This window comes from Podarcis bocagei (genome assembly GCF_964188305.1).
Source record: "Podarcis bocagei genome assembly, chromosome: 4".
Taxonomy (NCBI): Eukaryota; Metazoa; Chordata; class Lepidosauria; order Squamata; family Lacertidae; genus Podarcis; species Podarcis bocagei.
The window spans coordinates 31384090-31404768 of record NC_138128.1 but is presented as its reverse complement, the minus strand read 5'-3'; the positions used below and the strand labels follow the sequence as shown (position 1 = coordinate 31404768).

General features: G+C 46.4%; 1 protein-coding gene across 5 annotated transcripts in view; it reads right to left on the bottom strand.

Annotated features, from left to right (window-relative positions):
* The window catches only part of DOCK10 (dedicator of cytokinesis 10), a 214440-nt gene that overhangs the window by 165235 nt on the left and 28526 nt on the right, over positions 1–20679 (bottom strand). For 2 of the 5 annotated variants that reach the window (XM_081192475.1, XM_081192476.1), the window contains exon 1: positions 16195–16413. In XM_081192475.1, the coding sequence (XP_081048601.1) occupies positions 16195–16320 (126 nt within the window). In that variant the 5' untranslated portion in view covers positions 16321–16413. Of the gene's footprint in view, positions 1–7860; positions 8062–16194; positions 16414–18779; positions 18871–20679 lie in introns of those variants that run through there. The other 3 variants (XM_081192479.1, XM_081192468.1, XM_081192469.1) reach the window with 2 other exon arrangements.

Genomic DNA, 20679 nt, shown 5'->3' with positions numbered 1-20679 from the left:
GTTTACGTGGGAACCTCTGATGAAAAGTCTCTATTAAAACCTCGTCATTGACATCCTCTGCCCTAACCCAGGTGTTTTCCGACTCCGGTTCCCCTTCCCACATTACCAAATACTCTACTTGATCTCCCTTCCACCTGGAATCGAGGATCTCCGCTACATGGTAGCTGTGTTCCTTCTCCTCCATTGCTGGTCCCCTAGTGACCCTCCCCTCACTGTCTCCTCTATACGGTGACAGCAACGACCTGTGAAAAACTGGGTGCAGCTTCATGTGGTTCGGTAACCGGAGCCTGAAAGCCACTGGATTGACCTGCTGTATGACTTCAAACGGACCCAGCCTTTTGGGTCTTAATTTCTTACAACCTCCTTTGAATGGCAACCCTTGGGTTGACAGCCACACCTGGTCCCCCACCCTGATGCTTTCACCTTCCCTTCTGTTTTTGTCTGCTTGCCTCTTATATTCCTCCTTAGCCCTGTTTAAGTTGAGTTGGAGCTGGCGATGGATCGCTTCCATTTCTTCCACGAACTGTTCTGCAGCTGGAACGCTCCAGTTCTCCCCCTCCCCCCCTGGGAAGGCTCTGGGATGGCACCCGTGATTAGCCAAAAAGGGGCTCATCCCCGTGGACACGTTCTCTGCATTGTTGTAGGCAAATTCTGCCAACGCCAGCTTCTCCACCCAATCATTCTCTCTGTCATTAACATAACACCTCAAATATTGTTGGAGAACCCCATTTGCTCTTTCCGCCTGCCCGTTGGTTTCAGGATGACGGGCCGTCGAGAAATTAACCTCTACATGCAGTAAGCTCATGAGCTTCCTCCAGAACCTGGAAGTAAATTGTTTCCCTCGGTCTGAAACCACCCTCAAGGGGGCGCCATGCAACCTAAACACATTCTCTACAAACAATTTGGCGGTTTCTTCTGCTGTAACCGCATGTGAGCAGGCTATGAAGTGGGCCATTTTAGTTAACAGGTCTACTACAACCATGATGGCTGTTTTCCCTCTAGACCTTGGCAGATCAGTCATGAAATCTATTGCCACTGCTTCCCACGGTCTCTCAGGTGTGGGCAGTGGTTCTAATAAACCAGCCGGCGCCTGCCTCTCCCCCTTGGCTCTTTGGCATTGTTCACACCCTCTCACATACTCCCGCACATCTTCCCTGACCTTGGGCCACCAAAATTCCCTGGTAACCAGCCACATGGTTTTGTGTTGCCCAAAGTGCCCTGCTGTGGGGCTATCGTGCAGCTGCTTGAGTACTTTCTCCCTCAATTCCCCTTCAGGTATATATAACGCTCCCTTATAATACAATGCCCCATTTCTCTCCTCAAAACCACCGGGTTTGTCTTCCTCCCCTCTGAGATCCCTGAGTTTCCCCTGGGCGTATGCATCCTGCACCGTACCCTCTACCAATTCCCTTTGCCCCACCAAAGTCGCCCCACACACCCAGCGGTCCTCTGGAATGATATGGGTTTCTTCGGGTGCTCCCTCCCCCTCCAAATATTCAGGCTTGCGTGAGAGAGCGTCCGCCCTAACATTCTCTGGGCCTGGCACATAACAAATCTCAAAGTTAAATTTGGAGAACTCTTGGGCCCATCTCAACTGCCTTTGGTTGAGCACTCGCGCCGTTCTCCAGTACTCTAGATTTTTATGGTCCGTGCACACTTGCACTTTATGTTGTGCACCAACTAGCAGATGCCTCCATCTCCGGAACGCCTCATGAATAGCAAGCAGTTCTCGGTCGTACACCGTGTAGTTCCTCTCGGATTTGTTCAGCTTCCGCGAGAAGAAGGCACACGGACGCCACTCCGACTCCTCCTTCCCCGGCTGCAGAAGAAGCACCGCCCCTATGGCTCTGTCAGATGCGTCTGTTTCAACCCTTAGCTTCTTTCGTAAATCCACATGCAGAAGTTGTTCTTCAGAGGCGAAGGCCCTTTTCAGTTCCTCAAACGCTCGCCCCGCCTCCGCCGTCCATACAAACTTCTTCTTACTGCTGAGACAGTCAGTGATGGGCGCCGTCAGATGGGCGAAGTTGCGGATGAACTTACGATAAAAGTTTCCAAACCCTAGGAACCTCTGCACATCCTTCTTGGTTTTGGGTGTTTTCCATTCCAGCACTGCCTGTACCTTGCCGGGATCCATGGCCAATCCCTTGTCTGACAGGCGGTACCCCAGGAATTCCACCTCCTTGGTATGGAACCGACACTTCTCCAGTTTGACCCACAGCCTGTTGGCTTGCAGTCTGCTCAACACTTCTCTGACGTCTCTCACATGTTGCTCCTCATTCTCAGAATACACCAACACATCATCTAGAAAGGCAACGCAATTCTTGTAGAGCAAAGGGCCCAGCACGTGGTTCATAAAAGATTGAAAACACGCGGAGCCTGCTTGTAATCCAAATGGCATAACGAGGTATTCAAACGCCCCCAAAGGGGTAAACATGGTGGTTTTCCATTCATCCCCTTTCCTTATGCGTATCAGGTTGTACGCCCCCCTTAGATCCAGCTTTGTGAAAATCTTTCCCTTCCTCACCATGGTCAAAATATCATCAATTCTGGGCATAGGGAACGCCACCGGTTCAGTCACTGCATTCAGCCGCCTAAAATCACATACAAGTCTCGGCTTGTCCGCATTTTTTTTGTCCACAAAGAACACTGGGCTCCCCCCTGCTGCTTTGGACTCTCTGATGAAGCCTCTCTTCAGGTTCTTGTCAATGAACCCTCGCAACTCCTGCATTTCCCTGTCTGACATGGCATACAACTTGCCCACGGGAAGCTGTGCTCCAGGGAGTAAATTGATCTGACAATCAAAGGGTCTATGAGGTGGTAGTTGGTCAGCTTCCTTCTCGCTGAACACGTCGCTGAGATCTGCATACTGTGGTGGTACCTTCACCTTTCCCATTACTTCAGTCCCTGCTAGGGTGGCTTGGGCCCCTACTGAACCCTTCTCCCCTTTGCAGTGTTCTAGGCAATGTGCTGAACCAAAGGACACCACTCTTTGATGCCAGCCAACCAGCGGATCATGTAGAGCTAGCCAGCTCATTCCCAAAATAATGGGAGCGCCTCCCAGGGTGGCCACATTAAACGCTATCAGTTCTGTGTGCCTTGCCACCCTCATTATCATTGGGACAGTCTGCAAGCGGACTCCTCCTCCCAACAACTCCCTGCCATCAATCGTGGTCACCTGCAGGGGGTTGCTTAAAGGGATGGTCTGTATCTGGTGTTCAGCAACAAACTCCTTGCTCATAAAATTGCAGGAGCTGCCTGAGTCCAATAGCGCCTTTATTTTTAGGGGGTGCCCATTCTGCAGCTCTAGCGACACTTCAATCACTAGAGCAGGTCGAGGAGCTTCTGGCACGGGCACTTTCACTGCTCTTTGGCCTGGCTGCAGTGCCCCAATTGTGGCAACCAGGCGTTGGCTTTTACCTGCTCCGCTCCCCCTTCTTCTCCCCCCTCAACAGCTCCCACCATCCCTTGCCATTCCTTCCTCTGGGGGCAGACTCTGGCAAAGTGGCCTGGCTGTTGGCAGAGATAGCATTTCCGGGGGCCCTTTCCCTCCTTCTTAGCTCCCTCGCTGGTTTTTGAAAATGCGCGCGCGCGCGCTGTTCCGATTTCCATCGGCTCTGCCGGCGGGAAAGCTGGCTCAGGAATGTCTGGAATGCGGAACTCCTTCCAACGTTCCCCTCTCCCTTCCCGCCTCTCCAAGGCTCTTGCCTCCTGCCGCGCTCCTATGGTCAGCGCAGATTTGGTCAGCTGATCCATAGACTCCGCCCTGGGGCTCCGTGCCAGCTCGTCTTTCACCCCCGAAGAAAGACCTTCTTCAAATAGCATTTGAACGGGTGCCGCCGATAAATCCCAACTCAGTCTGTGAATCAGCATGGTAAACTCAGTCCAATATTCACGGACAGATCGACTCCCCTGCTTACAAGCCATTAGCTGTCTGCGCACCACCCCTTCCTCAATATCGCTGGAAAACATGATATCCATTGCACGAAAGAACTTCATTGTGTCCTTTAGTATGTCATTGTGCGTTGCCATTAGGGGTCGCACCCAGTCTCTAGCCCCTTTCTCAAGATGCCCAATTACAAAAGCAACTCGCGATTCCTCATCAGGGAACTCATCGAACTGCACATTAAGGGCATATTGCATCTCTGTCCTAAAAGCATGGTAGTCCTTGGGGTCCCCCCCAAATTTCTGCACCAATCCTGGTACCTTTCTGGGGAATTGAGTGGCTCTCCCCTTCTTGTCTGCATCCTGAGCCCTTCTCTCCTCCAGCCTCGCCGTCTGCAGGGCCAGTTGAACCTCCAACGCTCGGTATCTATCTTCCAAGCTTGGACCAGCTCCAGCCCCTGCTCCTCCGGTTCCGGTTGGTTCGCTCATGATGCCTTCTCTTGCACAGGCAGCGTACAAAGACTGTCGGACTGCTGTGAGGGTTTGATTAGCTGCTTGTGCGTGAAAACGTGCTCCCTCAGAGTTTGTGCGCCCCCACAAACCTCCGTGTGTGACGGAGCTCCTCAGACATGTCTGCTCTAGTCACTAGTAGAGTCCGACAGTGGCTGTCTGCGGAAGCGTTTCCAACAAAGAAGTTCCTTAACGGAAACGCGTCTCCTGGACTCACGGCGTGACAGTTTCCTGCGAGGTATGGGTCTCCCTATGGGAGACTCCGATACCTCCCCACTGTTTTCGCTGGAAGCCTCCCTGAGCCCTCCCTCCTGCTCGCATTCCCTCAGAGACCCACTCCTCCCCCTGCTGGTCCCTGCTTCAGCAGTTGAGTCTCTTTCATCCTGCCTGAGTCCCTCCACCACCTGATGCTCTGATGGCAGTTCCCTGACACAATGTGTTTAAGAAATGAGGGTTTTGAACAATCCTAAGCCAGTATGCATCAAGTCAAACACACTTTTTAACTAACCAATAGGACACTAACTTTCAGCTTGATTTGTGACTACTTGACACTAGCCTTCCATGGCTACCAGCCTCCCCTATTTTTATTTATATGTTTTCTAATAAACCACTATGTCGCACAACATCATAAGGGTGGTTTATACATATAAATCTTACTGTTGAAATTATAAAACACAATGTAACAAATTAAGGCCAGTATTGCAACACATACCAAGCAAACAGCACAAAACAGTTCTCCATTACAAATGGATGACTTATCAACCGTATTGATACCGTATTGGCCTGAATATAACCCTCACTTTTTTTTCCAAATTCCGACCGTGAAAAGTTAAAGTGTGGCTCAAATTCGCGACCTTACAAAAACTGGCTTTTACGATATCACTGATGAAATAGACATATGGTAACACGGAACAGGTGTGAGAGTGAATTTTAAAGGAGCAGCTTATGTTTGGGTATTGTCTTTTTCTCTCCTCCCCCCCCCCCAAATTTTAAAGGTGCAGCTTATATTTGGGTGTGGCTTATATTCGGGCCAATACGGTACCTCAGTGAAGAGATGTTTGAGCTGCCACCAAAACTCATGCCAGCCACATTTCTGATGGGAGGGTATTCCACAGCTGGCACCTCAGAAAAGGTCCTACAGCACACCAGCACCCAATGTACCACAGGTACTAGCCAGAGCTTCAGAAGACCTTTCCCTGCAGATAGTCTTGGATAGATAGGTGTAGGGTGTGTTATAGGAGAGGGGTAATCCATGTGGGTCCCTTCAGATGTTGCTGGACTACAGTTCTTGTGATTCCTGATCTTTGGCCATGTTGACCACAGCTGGTGAAGGCTGTGGTTGATTGCTTGGAGGGCACTACACTGGCTAACCCAGTTATAGGTATACAGTATACTATACCTATACAGGTTAATTTTGATATGCTACTGGTTTCCTTCCCGCTCCCTCTTTTCTTATCATTATAAGGGGGGGGGGGCAAATTGGCAGCAAAGACTGGGGGAATTGTCCATCTTATGCTATGGTTGCAAGTCTGCAGTGGGCATACATAGTGCTGTTATCTTTTTATGGAAACACTACACATTGTGATATTGAAATGTATACATCATTGCAGTTAGCAACCACAGGAACTTAGGGTGAGTTGTTTTTTTTTTACCATTTGTCTATGCTGAGTTCACGGCAGATTCCCTTCTTTTGAAATTTGATGGTTAGGAATGCGTGGAAATGGGGTAGGGAGGTGGATGAGTAGTAGAGGGCTTGTGGCAGTAGAAGAGTAGCACCTGGCTGGGTGTTTCTGAGCCTAGAAACTCTTTATGCCATGGGTAGGCAAACTAGGGCCCGGGGGCCAGATCCGGCCCAATCGCCTTCTGAATCTGGCCTGTGGGTGGTCCAGGAATCAGCGTGTTTTTACATAAGTAGAATGTGCGCTTTTATTTAAAACACACCTCTGGGTCATTTGTGGGGCCTGTCTGGTGTTTTTACATGAGTAGAATGTGTGCTTTTATTTAAAATGCACCTCTGGGTTATTTGTGGGGCATAGGAATTTATTCATATTTTTTTTCAAAATACAGTCTGCCCCCCCTCCCCAAGGTCTGAGGGACAGTGGACTGGCCCCCTGTTGAAAAAGTTTGCTGACCCCTGCAGTTTTATGCGGGTGTGTACTTAAGAGATCTCTCAGAGATCTCGCTCAGAAAGACTGAAATATATGATTCAAGAAGGGGGATTTCACCCTCACCAGAGCTGAATATTTCCAGCCCTTGACTGAAGGCTGGTTCACACACTGACCCAGTTGAGGAGCATGCATATACTGTTTCTCACCATGTGTACAATCTAATCTGAGGCATGGGAATGACACACATAGAATTAGGATCACAAGAATCTGGCCTACAAGTAAATATGCATGCATTTACCATTTTAGTCATTAAATATCTTGTATGCACATATTCCCAGCATTTCTTTCTAAGGCTCTTCACATCTCCTCCTTGATGAGACCTTCTGTTAAATGCCCCCTTATTTGCATTCTATTATTTCCCTTCCTAAGTTGGCTGCTGAGCACATCATCACCATCTGAATACATATCTGCCATTCAAATATTGCAGTCTAATTATACAAAGAGCAACCCAGGTAGCAAACATATTGACTGCACCACTCCAGTCCTGCCCCACTACCCCTGCTGAAGGCACCCTTACCTTGGATTGTGTAGCAGTGCCCACAAAGTGACACAGAGCTCTTGCAAGATCTCACGGAAGCCACCACCGCTTCTCTGTCACCAGCGGAGGCAGCAGGGTGGGCAGGGCACCCATGGGGGCACCGCCTCTTGGGCTTCTGCTGCCCAAGGTGGCTGCCTCAGTGTGCCTCACAGGTGGGCCAACCCTGACTATTTCAGACTGCAGTTGGGGATTTGCATGATTCAATAAATCAAATGTTTATTATGGTACATCAACCATCAAACAAAGTTCAAAATACAAGAAATACAAAATCATACCCTCAGAAGAACTAATTAGGAATTACTGACAGGTCTTAGAGATATTACAATGTTCAGATATATTGCCACCTGTAGCAAACTTAATAGTCCTCCTTTTGTAAGACTGACTCAGCTCAATTGATCTTTCATGATAATCAGTCCATTTCCTCCCCTGCAACTGCAAGCTATTTGCCAATTGCTTATTTCAGCTCTTCCACTTCAAACTTGCTACTTTGCCACAGCAGGACAACAAATTTTGAAAAGCTAAAGCTAATTTGCTCTTTGTTTTTTTGTTTTTTTGAAGTTTGCAAACCTTTTGAAATGCTTGCTATTCAACATGATTCATAGAGCAAATGATTTCTTTTTTCCCCTTTTTTTGTTACTTTAAAACTTTGTCCCTTCTTTAAAAATTACAACAGCTTATAGTAGCAGACCTAGATTAAGGGGTGTTTGTGTTAACTTGGAATCTGCAAGAATTCAAGGGTCAGTTTATTAGTCATCTACCCACCTGTCCAAGCTTGGGTGCAGTTTTCTTTGATTCTTTCCTCCTTTTCCATTTCATTTTTGTTCTCTCTTTTTCTGCTACTTCTTTTCTCCTTTCTCCCATCTCCGTTATGCTTTATTCCTTTGGCTGGACTTTCTTGCTCTTTTTCTACCTCCTCCTCTTTCGAGGAACAAATTCATCTCTGGTGTCAAGCTAGTTGGACAGAGCTGCAGGAATAAACTGCCCCTTTGTCTTGGTCTCTCCTAGAGGGCGAGTCCAGCAGCCAGGGAATTTGCAAGCAACACATTCTTGCCTCTGCCCTTTTCTGGTTGCCTCCTAATCCACCGTTCCAGTAGCTATGAGATATATCTATATGTTGGTGGCTGAGCCTATTGAATGATAACACAAATGTTAAGAAGTGAGCCTCTTCACAACATTTCTCCAGGGAGAGAAATTATCTTACAGTAAGATAGATCAGTTTAACAAGATGAGATTTACCGAAGATTGAATATTCAGCAGAATTTTTGGAAGTTTTTGTTCAGATTACCCTGTAGAGTATTACCAGTTTCTTTTCTCTCTAAAACCCATCTGCATTATTTAAAGTGACGGCTAACAGATGGCACCTCTATTGCTTCATGGGGTTACCTTTTCAAAACCCGCTTCTTCCATGAAGCCTTTGGCACAACGGACTAGTTCCCATGCCCAGTAGAACACAGCCTGAAACTAAGGCTAAGGATGTGTGACTGAAACTAATGTATATTGCTTCCCTGTTTAGCCCTGCCTCTACTTCCCTTCCCTTTCTCTATTTCCCCCATGTTGAATTTTATATTGAAAAGCCATTGGCCAGTAGCCTGTTCTCTTGTATTCTGTAAAGTGCCATGTACAGTGATGGAACTATGTAGGTAACAACAGCAAGAACAAACAACAACACTTGTAGGAACATGATATAGCCAGATCCTACTTAACATACATGTACCATAACTGGCTGGACCCACAGACCTCCTGTGGACAGATCAGGAGGAGAAAGTAGAGGAGAGAAAGTCACTAAAGTTGGCTGAGTAGCTCTTGCAAATCTGCTATCTGTTCACATTTTAATCCTGGCTCTTAAGGGGGACACAATGTATATTCCAATTCCACTAGAGAAGAGTGCTTCTTGGATTTTCTGCCAATTCCCTACCACTTAACCTAGCAGTTATAATATCCTGGGTCTATTCAAATCCAAAGCTCTGACTCTAAAGTGGGGTGTACCATTCAGTACAAATAAAATAATAATTGCTCCCATTAAACAGCACAGAATGTAGGTTGCACACCATTTACTCAAGGGAATCTCACTAGAGATAACAGGACAACTACAGTGAAAGTGGACTGCAACCATAAACTTCAGACCATTTGGTCTTTCTCTGTCCCCCCCCCCCCCAAAAAAAAAATTGTGTTAGAATAATGCTGAACCATTGCTTCTCCTAACCACATCCTGTGGCAATGCCGCAGTGTCTAATTACTCACAGAGTGAAATTAAACATGGGTTTCAACTTTCTTTGTCCATTTTGAAATTTCCTAGCAGATAACTCAACATCAGCAGCTGTATTCATTAGGAAGAGAATGCAGAGGCTTACTGAAACAAATGCAGGGAGCAATCTACCAAGCACTGCTGCAGCACCATCTTCACTTCAGTGGGGCTTCTGTACCAAAATGAATGATGAGTGAAGGCTACACAGAAATGGTGCTGGGTGAAATGAACTAAGCACAAATGACTGCTTTGTTTCCTGCTATGAAGAGAACAGATGGAAAGCACTGTGGCACCTTGGGAGTCTGACAGTGGCATCCTATGCTTTACACAGTAGCAAGTCCCACTGTGTTCAATGCAGCTTGCTCCATAGTAAGTGCATTCAGGATTGCAAGCTAAGGCTTCAGTCCTGTGCACACGTATATGGGAATATGACCCTGTGAATACAAGAGGACTTATTTCTGAGTAAATACACATGGATCACGCTTCACTTCCTACATTGATCAGGTGTACACGAGGCAGGTACTACATATGGCAAGCTATGTCCGCATCTTCTGCTGCTGTTCCGCACAATCAACTGCTGCAGGCAGATAGCGCAAATCTGCAGAGCACCAGCTACATAAATTCAGCTTCTAGCAGCCTCCATGACTATTCATTTTGTTTCTAGAAATGACCCTCCATAGTTTACCGTGGCTTTAATAGGCCACAGTATTCGACATGCTTAGAATACATTCACTGATTGCAATGCAGTCTGTGGTCTGCTTTTAGCATTAACTTAAATGGTCTGGACAGAGGTGTAGCAAGGTCAGGTGATACCAGGTGCGAAAATATTTTTGTCAAACCCCCATTGCAATTTTTGGGAAGTTCTTGAGCTTTTGGGGGGGAGGATACCCCAAAGTTGTTGAGCTTTTTAAGGGAGGGTTTGCCGCAGATAGCGCAAATCAGACCTTGTCAGTGCCGCCCAAGTGCTGCCAATCAATCTAAGTCTCAACATTAACAAATACAGTCATACCTCAGGTTACAGACGCTTCAGGTTGTGGTTTTTGGGGGCTACGGACATGCCAAAACCTGGAAGTACTGGAACGTGTTACTTCTGGGTTTCAGCAGTCATGCATGCACAGAAGCGCTAAATCGCACTTTGCACATGCACAGAAGCACTGAATCACAACCCTCGCATGTGCAGAAGTGCCACTGCAGGTTGTGAATGCTGCTGGTTGTGAACTTGCATCCTGCATGGATCACGTTCACAACCCGAGTGTCCACTGTATGTAGCATTTGCAAGAAAGGCCACACAAACTTTTTTTAAAAAGCTACTGTTGCCCCGTGATCCAGTCACAATAAACGAGGGTGGGTGAAAAGAAAAAGTTACATTGCATCCACTGAAAACTGCAGATCAGAATAATGAACACAGAACAATCTTTAAACATTATGGTATATTCTGGAGACTTAAATATTCCCACTAATGAATTATTACATATAAACTAATAATTTATTAAGGGATTGTTAGTGTGTTGGCTATGATACTGATGGCCAGATGCAAAATACAACTGGGATCCTACAGCTTTAAAAGTTGTTTAGAAGAAGACGAAATCAGTAGGCACACCTACTTGGCATCTAAGTGGATAAGCTTTTGGTTTAATGCATCATCAAGATACACTTGTTGAAAAAGCTGAGAATAGAGATAAAGAAAATATAATGCATTGGGACTCTACAATAAACATATACTGAATTCAATTTAAAATAATAAAACTCCTGCCTTGAAAGGGTTAATAGTCATGAGTGGGTCACCCTCTCTCCTCACATCTAATATGAAATAGGTTTATTTGAATAAGATCAATTCAGGCATAAAATTAATCCAAAATGTGATGCTTTCCAAACTAGTAAAACCTCTGTATTCTATTTGCATTTTTGGTTATGTCACTGGGCATATGATGGATCGAACCACAAAATTTCAAAACAGGAAAGTAGATTAATATATTCAACGGATGTTTCCTTGGCCTGGCCCACACATTTTTCAGAAGGGACATTCAAAAATATAATTATTGTCCTGCAAGCTTAAATCATGCAGTTCATTAATTCCTGTTTCATTCCACTGCCTGTGTAGACCCAGCCTATTTATATGCCAGAAATGTCTTAAAGCTTCAGAATTAATAGGCATGTAATGCTAAATAGCTTCAGTGAGACTTGCAAGACTTGTAAATTTGTGTGGTGCAACCTTCAGATTATGTTTTAAAATACTGTACAATAGAGGTTTTCCCTTGGGTGTTTTTTTGTTTTGCTTTGTTAAATAACCATATATATTTTCGGTTTCTGGAAATAACAAAGGTAAATATTTTTAGGAACATACCTGGTTTGCATGTAATACTAAGCCAAACCATGGTTTAGCATGAGCATGAACAAACAAACATTAAGGTTCTCAGTGTGAAGATTATGACTGCTGCTCCTCAAGTCCTGCTGCTACAGCACTATTCAGGCTGAAACCATGGCTTTGCTTTGCACTGCATCCAAGTGGGTGTTTATTGTTTATCTCACGCCAGACAAACCATGAGCAGTAACTAAGGCTTGCTCTTGATAATGATTGTGGCTTGCTTGGGGGAGACAAACCACAAGCCCAGATTCAGTCATGATGCTAAACCACATTATGGCTTAGTTCATGAGTAGGCAAACTAAGGCCCAGGTGCCGGATCCAGCCCAATCGCCTTCTAAATCCAGCCCGTGGACGTTCCGAGAATCAGTGTGTTTTTACATGAGTAGAATGTGTCTTTTTATTTAAAATGCATCTATGGGTTATGTGTGGGGCATAGGAATTCGTTCATAATTTTTTCCCCAAAATATAGTCTGGCTCCCCCCACAAGGTCTGATGGACAGTGGACCCCGCTGAAAAAAGTTTGCTGACCCCTGGCTTAGCCCTTCACTCCAGCAACCTGCATGTTTACTCATGGTGCTGGTTTTAACCTTTAAAGCCCTATACGGCCTAGGACCCTCGTACCTACGGGACCGCCTCTCCTGGTATGCCCCACAGAGAAATTTACGGTCTGCAAATAAAAACACCCTAAAGATCCCAGGCCACAGAGAGGTTAGGCTGGCCTCAACTAGAGCCAGGGCTTTCTCGGCTGCGGCTCCAATCTGGTGGAACGCTCTGTCACAAGAGACTAGGGCCCTGCGGGACCTGACATCCTTCCGCAGGGCCTGCAAGACAGAGCTGTTCCACCAGGCCTTTTGTCAGGGCGCAGCCTGACCCCCTCCTCTGGCAATCTGCACAAAATTTTGCTTGATGGTTGCCATTAATTTGATTTTAATTTGATTTAATTAATTTTATAATGAATGTTTTAGAATGTTGAACTATTTTGATTGTTGTTAGCCGCCCTGAGCCCAGCTTCGGCTGGGGAGGGCGGGATATAAATAAAATTTATTATTATTATTATTATTATTATTATTATTATTATTATTATTTACACTAAGTCATGGTTTAGCTTAATGTTACATACAAATGCATACATTGTATAACTCTGATGTATCAAACCTAAGTAATTTATGTTACTTACTCAAGAAGGTGTATTTATCACTGCCAAATGACTGCTGCTGGAAACTCTTTTGCCAGAAATCTGTTGCTGTGCAACATAAAATGAACTTGGTGATGGAATTCCTTCTGTAAGTTCACACATGGCTACAATCCTTGGCTGAGTGAATAGCCAAGAAATATATAGCATTTTCCAGATCTGTAGCACTCTAGCCAACAGTAACTTAAGAGTCTTAACAATAAAAATTATGCAGTTTCGAGCCCACACTGACAGTGTCTTTGGATGTCACAATCAACCATGGTTTATCATGACAAGAATTAGCTTAGTGAAGCCTCAGGCTCATATATTTCCCAGTTTTTCTTCTCCCTTGGCACAGCTGCAGAATGGAATTTGGAAGCTTTCACTTGTGATTAACCATAGCTGCTTGTGAACTGAATGCAAAAAAGGGGGGGAAGGGGGGAGAGGTTAATCTGAACTACAGTTTGCTTGCAACAAGCCAACTTCAAATTATGGATTATGAAGCTGTCTTGTTTCCACACCCCATCATTATGATTTACCGCTGTTTAGATCTGAATGCAATACTGAATTGCATTTAATCAAAAGCAGAAGCAAAAGCTTCCAAATGCCTTCTTATGTCTGGAGTAGAGGAGAGGAGCGATGTTGATTCTAAAGGTTCAACTTTGTTCCTGTCACAATAAATGAATGAGTTGTGGCAGTAGAAGGCAATATAAGGTCTTCTACTTTTCACCCCTCTATTCTCCTGATTTGCCCCTCACATCAGCTGGGGGGGGGGTGGCTTTCAAAGGAACTCCTAGAATAGTGCATGGGGAAGGAGGAGAGGGGAGATTGTTCCATCTGGTATGCTGAAATGCTGGAACTGATGGAACTATCTTCTTAAAACTACACTGAATTCCTCCCAATGGTTCTAACAGCCAGTATCAGAAAAACCAGTTATGCTTTTTGCACACATGTAAAGCAAAAACTGTTGTTAAGGGCAGGGTATTCTTACACTGAATAATAATGTATACATACTTGCCATAGGTGGCAATAAACAGGTAGGTTTTTGCCATAGTCACATGGCAGCTTGGTCATTCAAAATTGTCCCTGGTTAAGACATCATTTTTTCATGGGGAAACATTGCCAATCGATGATGAACTCATAATGAAGGCAGTTTATGAATGGAACATCTTCATCCACCCACTTCTTATGCAAGAGACACAGAGTTTGCACCAATGTTCCTGTACTGCCGCATGTCCATAAAAATTACAGGAAATAATTTGGCAATGTTTGCTTACTGCAGACCAAGGACACATCAGATCTTTCCCCCAAGTGTTACAGTCAGAATCGATAGCTCAGTGGTCTATATTAAACTGTGTGATTTTTCAGGTGGGTAACAACCCCCCAAACCCTGTAAAAACAATGGGACCCTCCTTACAATGGAGGTCATGACACTTTCTGTGCAACAGGGGTAGCTGGATGGGATCTCTGTTAGAAAGTAAGAACAACAAAGAAACCTGCAAACAAATTCATAATGGAATACATTTATGGACTAGTCCACTTTATGATAAATTGGACTCTGGTATAGGAAAGCTAACGGCATAAATTTATTATGTGTCACAATATATTTTGTTATGCTTTAAGCAGCCACAGGCCTCTTTGGCTGTTTTAGCTGCAACAAACTAACCCAGCAGGAAGTTGTTACTATCTGAAAGCACCAATGCCCGGCAGGAGCAACATAGGCATAGATGGCCACAAAGAGACAGATGTCATATCTTCTTCTTATTCCTCTTCTTTGGCGATCACTCGTAGCCGAGTAAGATTGTTAAAACTGTGTTTATGGAAGACAATGAGTTTGTAAGTGACTGTGGAGGCCAATTCTGGATCCACGTGTCCTTCCACAGTGGGGACATTGGTTTCCGAGCGGGAGTTGATCATGGTGTGGATTTGCCAAGCGTGCCTTATGCAGTGTTTCTGAGATGTGAAAGCTAGGAGCTAAATGGCACCTTAAACCTAGGTTATGGGCACCACAATGGAGTGTCTAGGCTTGCTTTTTTTTTAATAACAAGAATACAAAGCTGAAAATGAATGAATCTTACGTTCATTTCTCACATGGTCTAGTCCTCATCTTAAGACTGCAAAAAACAAAGCCATACTTACCCCACCCAGCCCACTAATACTGTATTCTTATGCGGATCCCTTTTCCAGTCTCAACAAGTGGCTGGAAGTGGGGAGGCAGAAAAAGGTCCTCCTTTCCTTCCAGCAGTGGCAGTTTCAGTCTGAAATCTTATGGGCAGTACTGCGCCCAGAGCTCAGAAACTGTTTGCATTAGTGAAATCCCCAAACGCTGGGAGTTTCGAATGCTGGTCCTATGCAACACACCAGAACATGCCGTATGAAAGACCTTTGCCACAATCTTACTAATTAAAGAGCTGCTGTAACACCATACCTAAGGGCGCAATCCTATGCACACTTACCCTCCTGAGTAAAACTTACTGAGCACAGTGGGATTTGCTTCTGATCACACATGCAGAGTATTACTCAGCAAGAGAGCTGTTTGAGCAGGAAGCCCTTGCTTTGAATCTTGCTTCTGTGGGGAATTTAAGAAGGAAGGCTGCAATCCCAGCTGCATCTCCCTGAGAGTAAGATCCCAGCATCAAACCCCAATAGACATGCATCAGACGCTGTTGCGTGCCACTTTTTCGGCTAACCTCAAGCCTGGAAGCTTCAGCCCTGCTTCTCTCCCCAGTTCCCATCTCCAATATGAAAGGGGTGGGTGGGAAAATACTGATTTCCCTTATAGAATCTTAGAATTGTAAAGTTGGGAGGGGTCTAAAAGGACATCTAGTCCAACCCCTGCAATGCAGGAATCTTTTGCCCCCCCCCCCAAACCACCCATGGGACTCGAGATTAAGAGTATCATGCTCTACGGCTGAGCTATCCCAGATTAAAGTTTGCTTAGAAGTTTGAAAGAACGAACGGGAGGCGCTCTGAACGCTCGACAGCGCTATATACATGGCCAGGTCTCAATACTATTGAAGGGGACACAAGGCAACAACGCCCTTCCGATCCAAGACAGACGCGCCTCGTCGCGACAGAAAACGCCGGGACTCCCCGCGAGCCACAGGAGGCGCTAGGGCTCCCTCCGTCTCCCCCACTTTGCGCCGCTGCTTCCACGTCTCCCCCTTCCAAGCCACATGGTACGCGCGCCCTGCCAAGGGATGCCAGCGCGCGAGATGGGACAGCGCGAGTTCATTGGCGGCGCCCGGGGGGGAGACGGGACGACGCTTCTTCGCGCCTTTCCCGCGCACTCCAGAAGAGGCGAACTGAACTCACCCTCAGCCGGAGCCGGCAGCGGCTGGCGACGCTGGCGACGGCGGCGGCTGCGCTCTGGCGGTGCTCGGAGGCCAAGCTGGGTCGTAGCAGGCTCCGGGTGAATCTCCGCGTTTTCTCCACAGCCATGAGAGGGTCAGAGCGGCTGGCAGGAAAAGTCCGGCGGCGGCGGCGGCGGCGCAGACTGGCAGCGCTCCCGCCTCTCAGCCGCGTTCAGGAAGCGGAACTCGGGGCTTGCTTGCTTCTTCTCGCTTTCCCCCCTCCGCAGCTCGAAGGCGTGACACGCGCGCTCCCCCCCCCCCCATTCACCTCCGCGGCGCTTTTCTCCTTTTTTTTTGAAGGGGGGGGGGAGCGTCGCAGCGTGAGGCGCCCAAGTTGGCAACTCTGCAGAACGACCGGCGGGAAAGCTTCCCCGCCAGCAGCCCAGCCGCCGCTCTCTCTCTCTCGCACACGGCTGCCTTGGCCGAGCGGGGTCTAGTCAGCGCCTCCTCGCTGCTCCCCGCAACAGGCCGAGGCTGTCAGGGCTCCTACTTCGCTACTGGAAACACCGGGGGCCTCGGGGCAAATGCCCCCTAGAATAAGCAGGAGGGAGGCCCCACACTCCGCAGGGCTGCCTTGCTACCTGTGAAATAACCCACATGCTGGCGTGGGAGCCAACTCCTAGGGGGCCGAGATCCCTTCGTAGCCCCCCCCCAATAGCTGTCAACGTTCCCCTTTTTTAAAGGGAAATTCCCTTATTCTGAAACTGAATAGGATTCCTCGCAAGAAAAGGGAAAAGTTTACAGCTATGCCCCCCAGTGGCGTAGCGTGGGGGTGCAGGGGGGCCGGCCGCACCGGGCACAACATCTGGGGGTTAGGGTTAGGGGGCGCAAATCCATGGGTTAGGGGGCGCAAATTACTTGCCTTGCCCCAGGTGCTGACAACCCACACTACGCCACTGATGCCCCCCTCAAAATATTTAAGGGGGCCGCCCCCCAAGTTGATGGGCACTGCCGTTCAGATGCTGTGTGCACGTGCTGCATTTTGTGTTCAGTTATGAGGGGCGGAGCTCCCCCCCCAAAAAATATCTAATTCAAGTTGGCACCCCTGCATGCCAGAACTGTACCGTTGGAAAAGACCCTGAGGATCAGTGTCGGGTTTTCGTATAAGCTTCCGCGCCTGTGATTTTTGGGGGTCCCCGCTTCGCCGTAGCGGCCAGACCCGAACTCGTGGAGCATACTCCCTCCAGAGCTCGGAGGGAAATCCGCGATTGATCGCTGGCGGTGACCAGAAGACTAAGCTAAACAAGCTATAGTTTAAGGCCCCACTCTGTTGCCCCCCCCCCAAAGGAAAAAAACCCCTGGATGTACATTTCCAAAATATAAGATAAAAAACAAATAAAACCTACATACAGCAACAGTGTTTTGTGTCGTGTAGGCTTCTATGATGTAAGTAATAGGCCCCGCCTGCTAGCCTTCTCCCTAAAATATCACTGCTTTGCTCATTTCTGTGTATAGGGTGACTACATTCTGCATGGGCTTTGCATTCTGCATGAACTTTTCAACAATTACTTAGATAAAATACATATTTTGTTATGTGCAAATGGCTTTAGATACATATTAAGTCCACAAATTACCATATAGCATATATTAAACACAAAAAACAGTGACAATTTGTTGTTGACAAAGGACAGCTGGACATATAAAGGGCCCCATTACCTTCCGTAGCTTAGGGCCTCATCAAACCTAAATCTGGCCCTGCTAAGGATCATCATCATTTTATTATTTATACCCCGCCTATCTGGTCAGGTTTCCCCAGCCGCTCTGGGCAGGTTCCAACAAAAGATGAAAACACAATAAAATGTCAAACTTTAAAAACTTCTGGATACAGGGCTGCCTTCAGGTGTCTTCTAAAAGTAGTCATCTAGTCCAAACCCCAAACCCCTGCAATGCAGGAATATGCAGCTGTCCCATACAGGGACAGAAGGCATTAATCAAGCTACAGGCCCTCATAGGATGGACTAGATATAAATAATAAACTATTATTATATTATTATTACTCCTAGGTCAGCATCATCAGATACAGTGATGCAATGATCCTCACACACTGAATGCAGATAAGTGATTCTGCCAGACATCCGGTTCTACAAACGATGGCTGCAAAAAAGTCTCAGATCCTGTGTTACCCACACTGCAGTGTGGCTGATTTTACACAGTTCAAAAAAAAAAAATTTCAGGAAGTGGGTATCATGGGCAGGGTTGACAGCATGGTTACTTCCCACTCTGGAAGCTGGTAATCTTGTCTTGAGACTTAACAGCAACACCACCCCACGATCACTTCCTTCAATCATGAGTGGAGCAGAATGAGTGTTACCACACCACAACTGGTAACATATGAACTTAAATATTTTCTTCCACCACCCTCCAAATGAATTTCTGTCCAGGGTATTTGGTAAAGCGGTATAATTTTTAATAAATATATAAATAGCACGTCCAGGAAGGCATGTCACATCATTTTAGTTAAATTTCTGTGGTTTTCTGGTCATTTTTACAACCATGTTGAGTGAACCCTCTTCATATATCTCATATTTGTGAAAAGGTAATCCAAACCTGAAATCTGGTGGCAGCATGGAACAAATTCTGCAGCAGCAGCAGCAAACATCTGTCCTTTTCTTCCATTTCATCAATGGCATGCATCCATCTAGAAGAGAGGAAACAGCAACTTATTCCACTAGTGCTTGTGCGCTCAATTCATAACCAAGGAAACTAAAGGCAGAAATGAGATTTTTGGGTGGCATTCTCTTCTCTCACTTAACTGGAATTTTTATATAGGCTTGAGGAATATATATATATATATTTAGGAAAGAAAGGAATGCGTGCCATTGTGGCTGCCTTGTTTGTCACACCCACCTCTGCTTGAATGACAGCAAGGTGCCTGTCTGAAGCTAGAACGCGAATGCATAATCTCTTCTGCTTTGGGCACTTAGGAAAGTCAAGAGATGGAAAACACAGGTTTAGTTGCCCAAGGGCTATGTTATTGAATGCCAAGGCTTTGAAATTTAAAATCAGCGTCAGCTTATTGCAGGACTCTCTCCAGCTATTCTAGCTTAGTTTGCATTAATTTTAAAAGGCAGTGTCTGGGCACAGAGCAGTGAGCCTCAGGGCTCTCTGAGGCTGCACCCTATGTTGCTTGGATTATCTAGTGAATGTGGTGGAATCAGGGTAGTATGTACATGTGAAGGAAAAGCCATTGTCATTGAGATGTTAATAAGTGTTTCTTGACATTTCTCCCAGATACAAGGACCAGAACTTTAGGAGTATATTTCTTACATGCAGACTGAAAATGTGATAAGTAAAGGTCATTAGGTCCAGTCGTGACCGACTCTGGGGTTGCGGCGCTCATCTTGCTTTATTGGCCAAGGGAGCCGGCATACAGCTTCTGGGTCATGTGGCCAGCATGACTAAGCAGCTTCTGGCGAACCAGAGCAGCGCACGGAAACGCCGTTTACCTTCCCACTGGAGCGGTACCTATTTATCTACTTGCACTTTGATGTGCTTTCGAACTGCTAGGTTGGCAGGAGCTGGGACTGAGCAACAGGAGCTCACCCCGTCATGGGGATTCGAACCGCCGACCTTCTGATCGGCAAGTCCTAGGCTCTGTGGTTTAACCCACAGCGCCACAGTATTTACAGGCACTGATACTATCAAGTGACTCCCATACAAGGTGAAAAAATAATAATTGTTGGAATCTACGCACCAAATGGGATAGTAACAATGTTAGAACAGGCAACCCCTGTATTGTGCAGGGGTTATGTTCTGTGTTGCTGTGTATTCTGGCAGAGCATGAATAAGCTGACCCCATTCCACCCCTTTCACACCCTCTTCTGGGTCCAAAACCATCCTGTGCATGTACAGCCATACATTCTTTGAACTCGTGCAAAACGGGAGTTGCCTGTATACCTATGCCCATACAGTGGTACCTCGGGTTAAGTACTTAATTCGTTCCAGAGGTCCGTTCTTAATCTGAAACTGTTCTTAACCTGAAGCACCACTTTAGCTAATGGGGCCTCCTGCTGCCGTTGCGCTGCTGGAGCATGATTTCTGTTCTCATCCTGAAACGAAGTTCTTAACCTGAGGTACTATTTCTGGGTTAGCTGAATCTGTAACATGAAGCGTATGTAACCTGAAGCATATGTAACCCGAGGTAGAATCATAGAATCATAGAGTTGGAAGAGACCACAAGGGCCATCGAGTCCAACCCCCTGCCAAGCAGGAAACACCATCAGAGCACTCCTGACATATGGTTGTCAAGCCTCTGCTTAAAGACTTCCAAAGTAGGAGACTCCACCACACTCCTTGGCAGCAAATTCCACTGTCAAACAGCTCTTACTGTCAGGAAGTTCTTCCTAATGTTTAGGTGGAATCTTCTTTCTTGTAGTTTGGATCCATTGCTCCGTGTCCGCTTCTCTGGAGCAGCAGAAAACAACCTTTCTCCCTCCTCTATGTGACA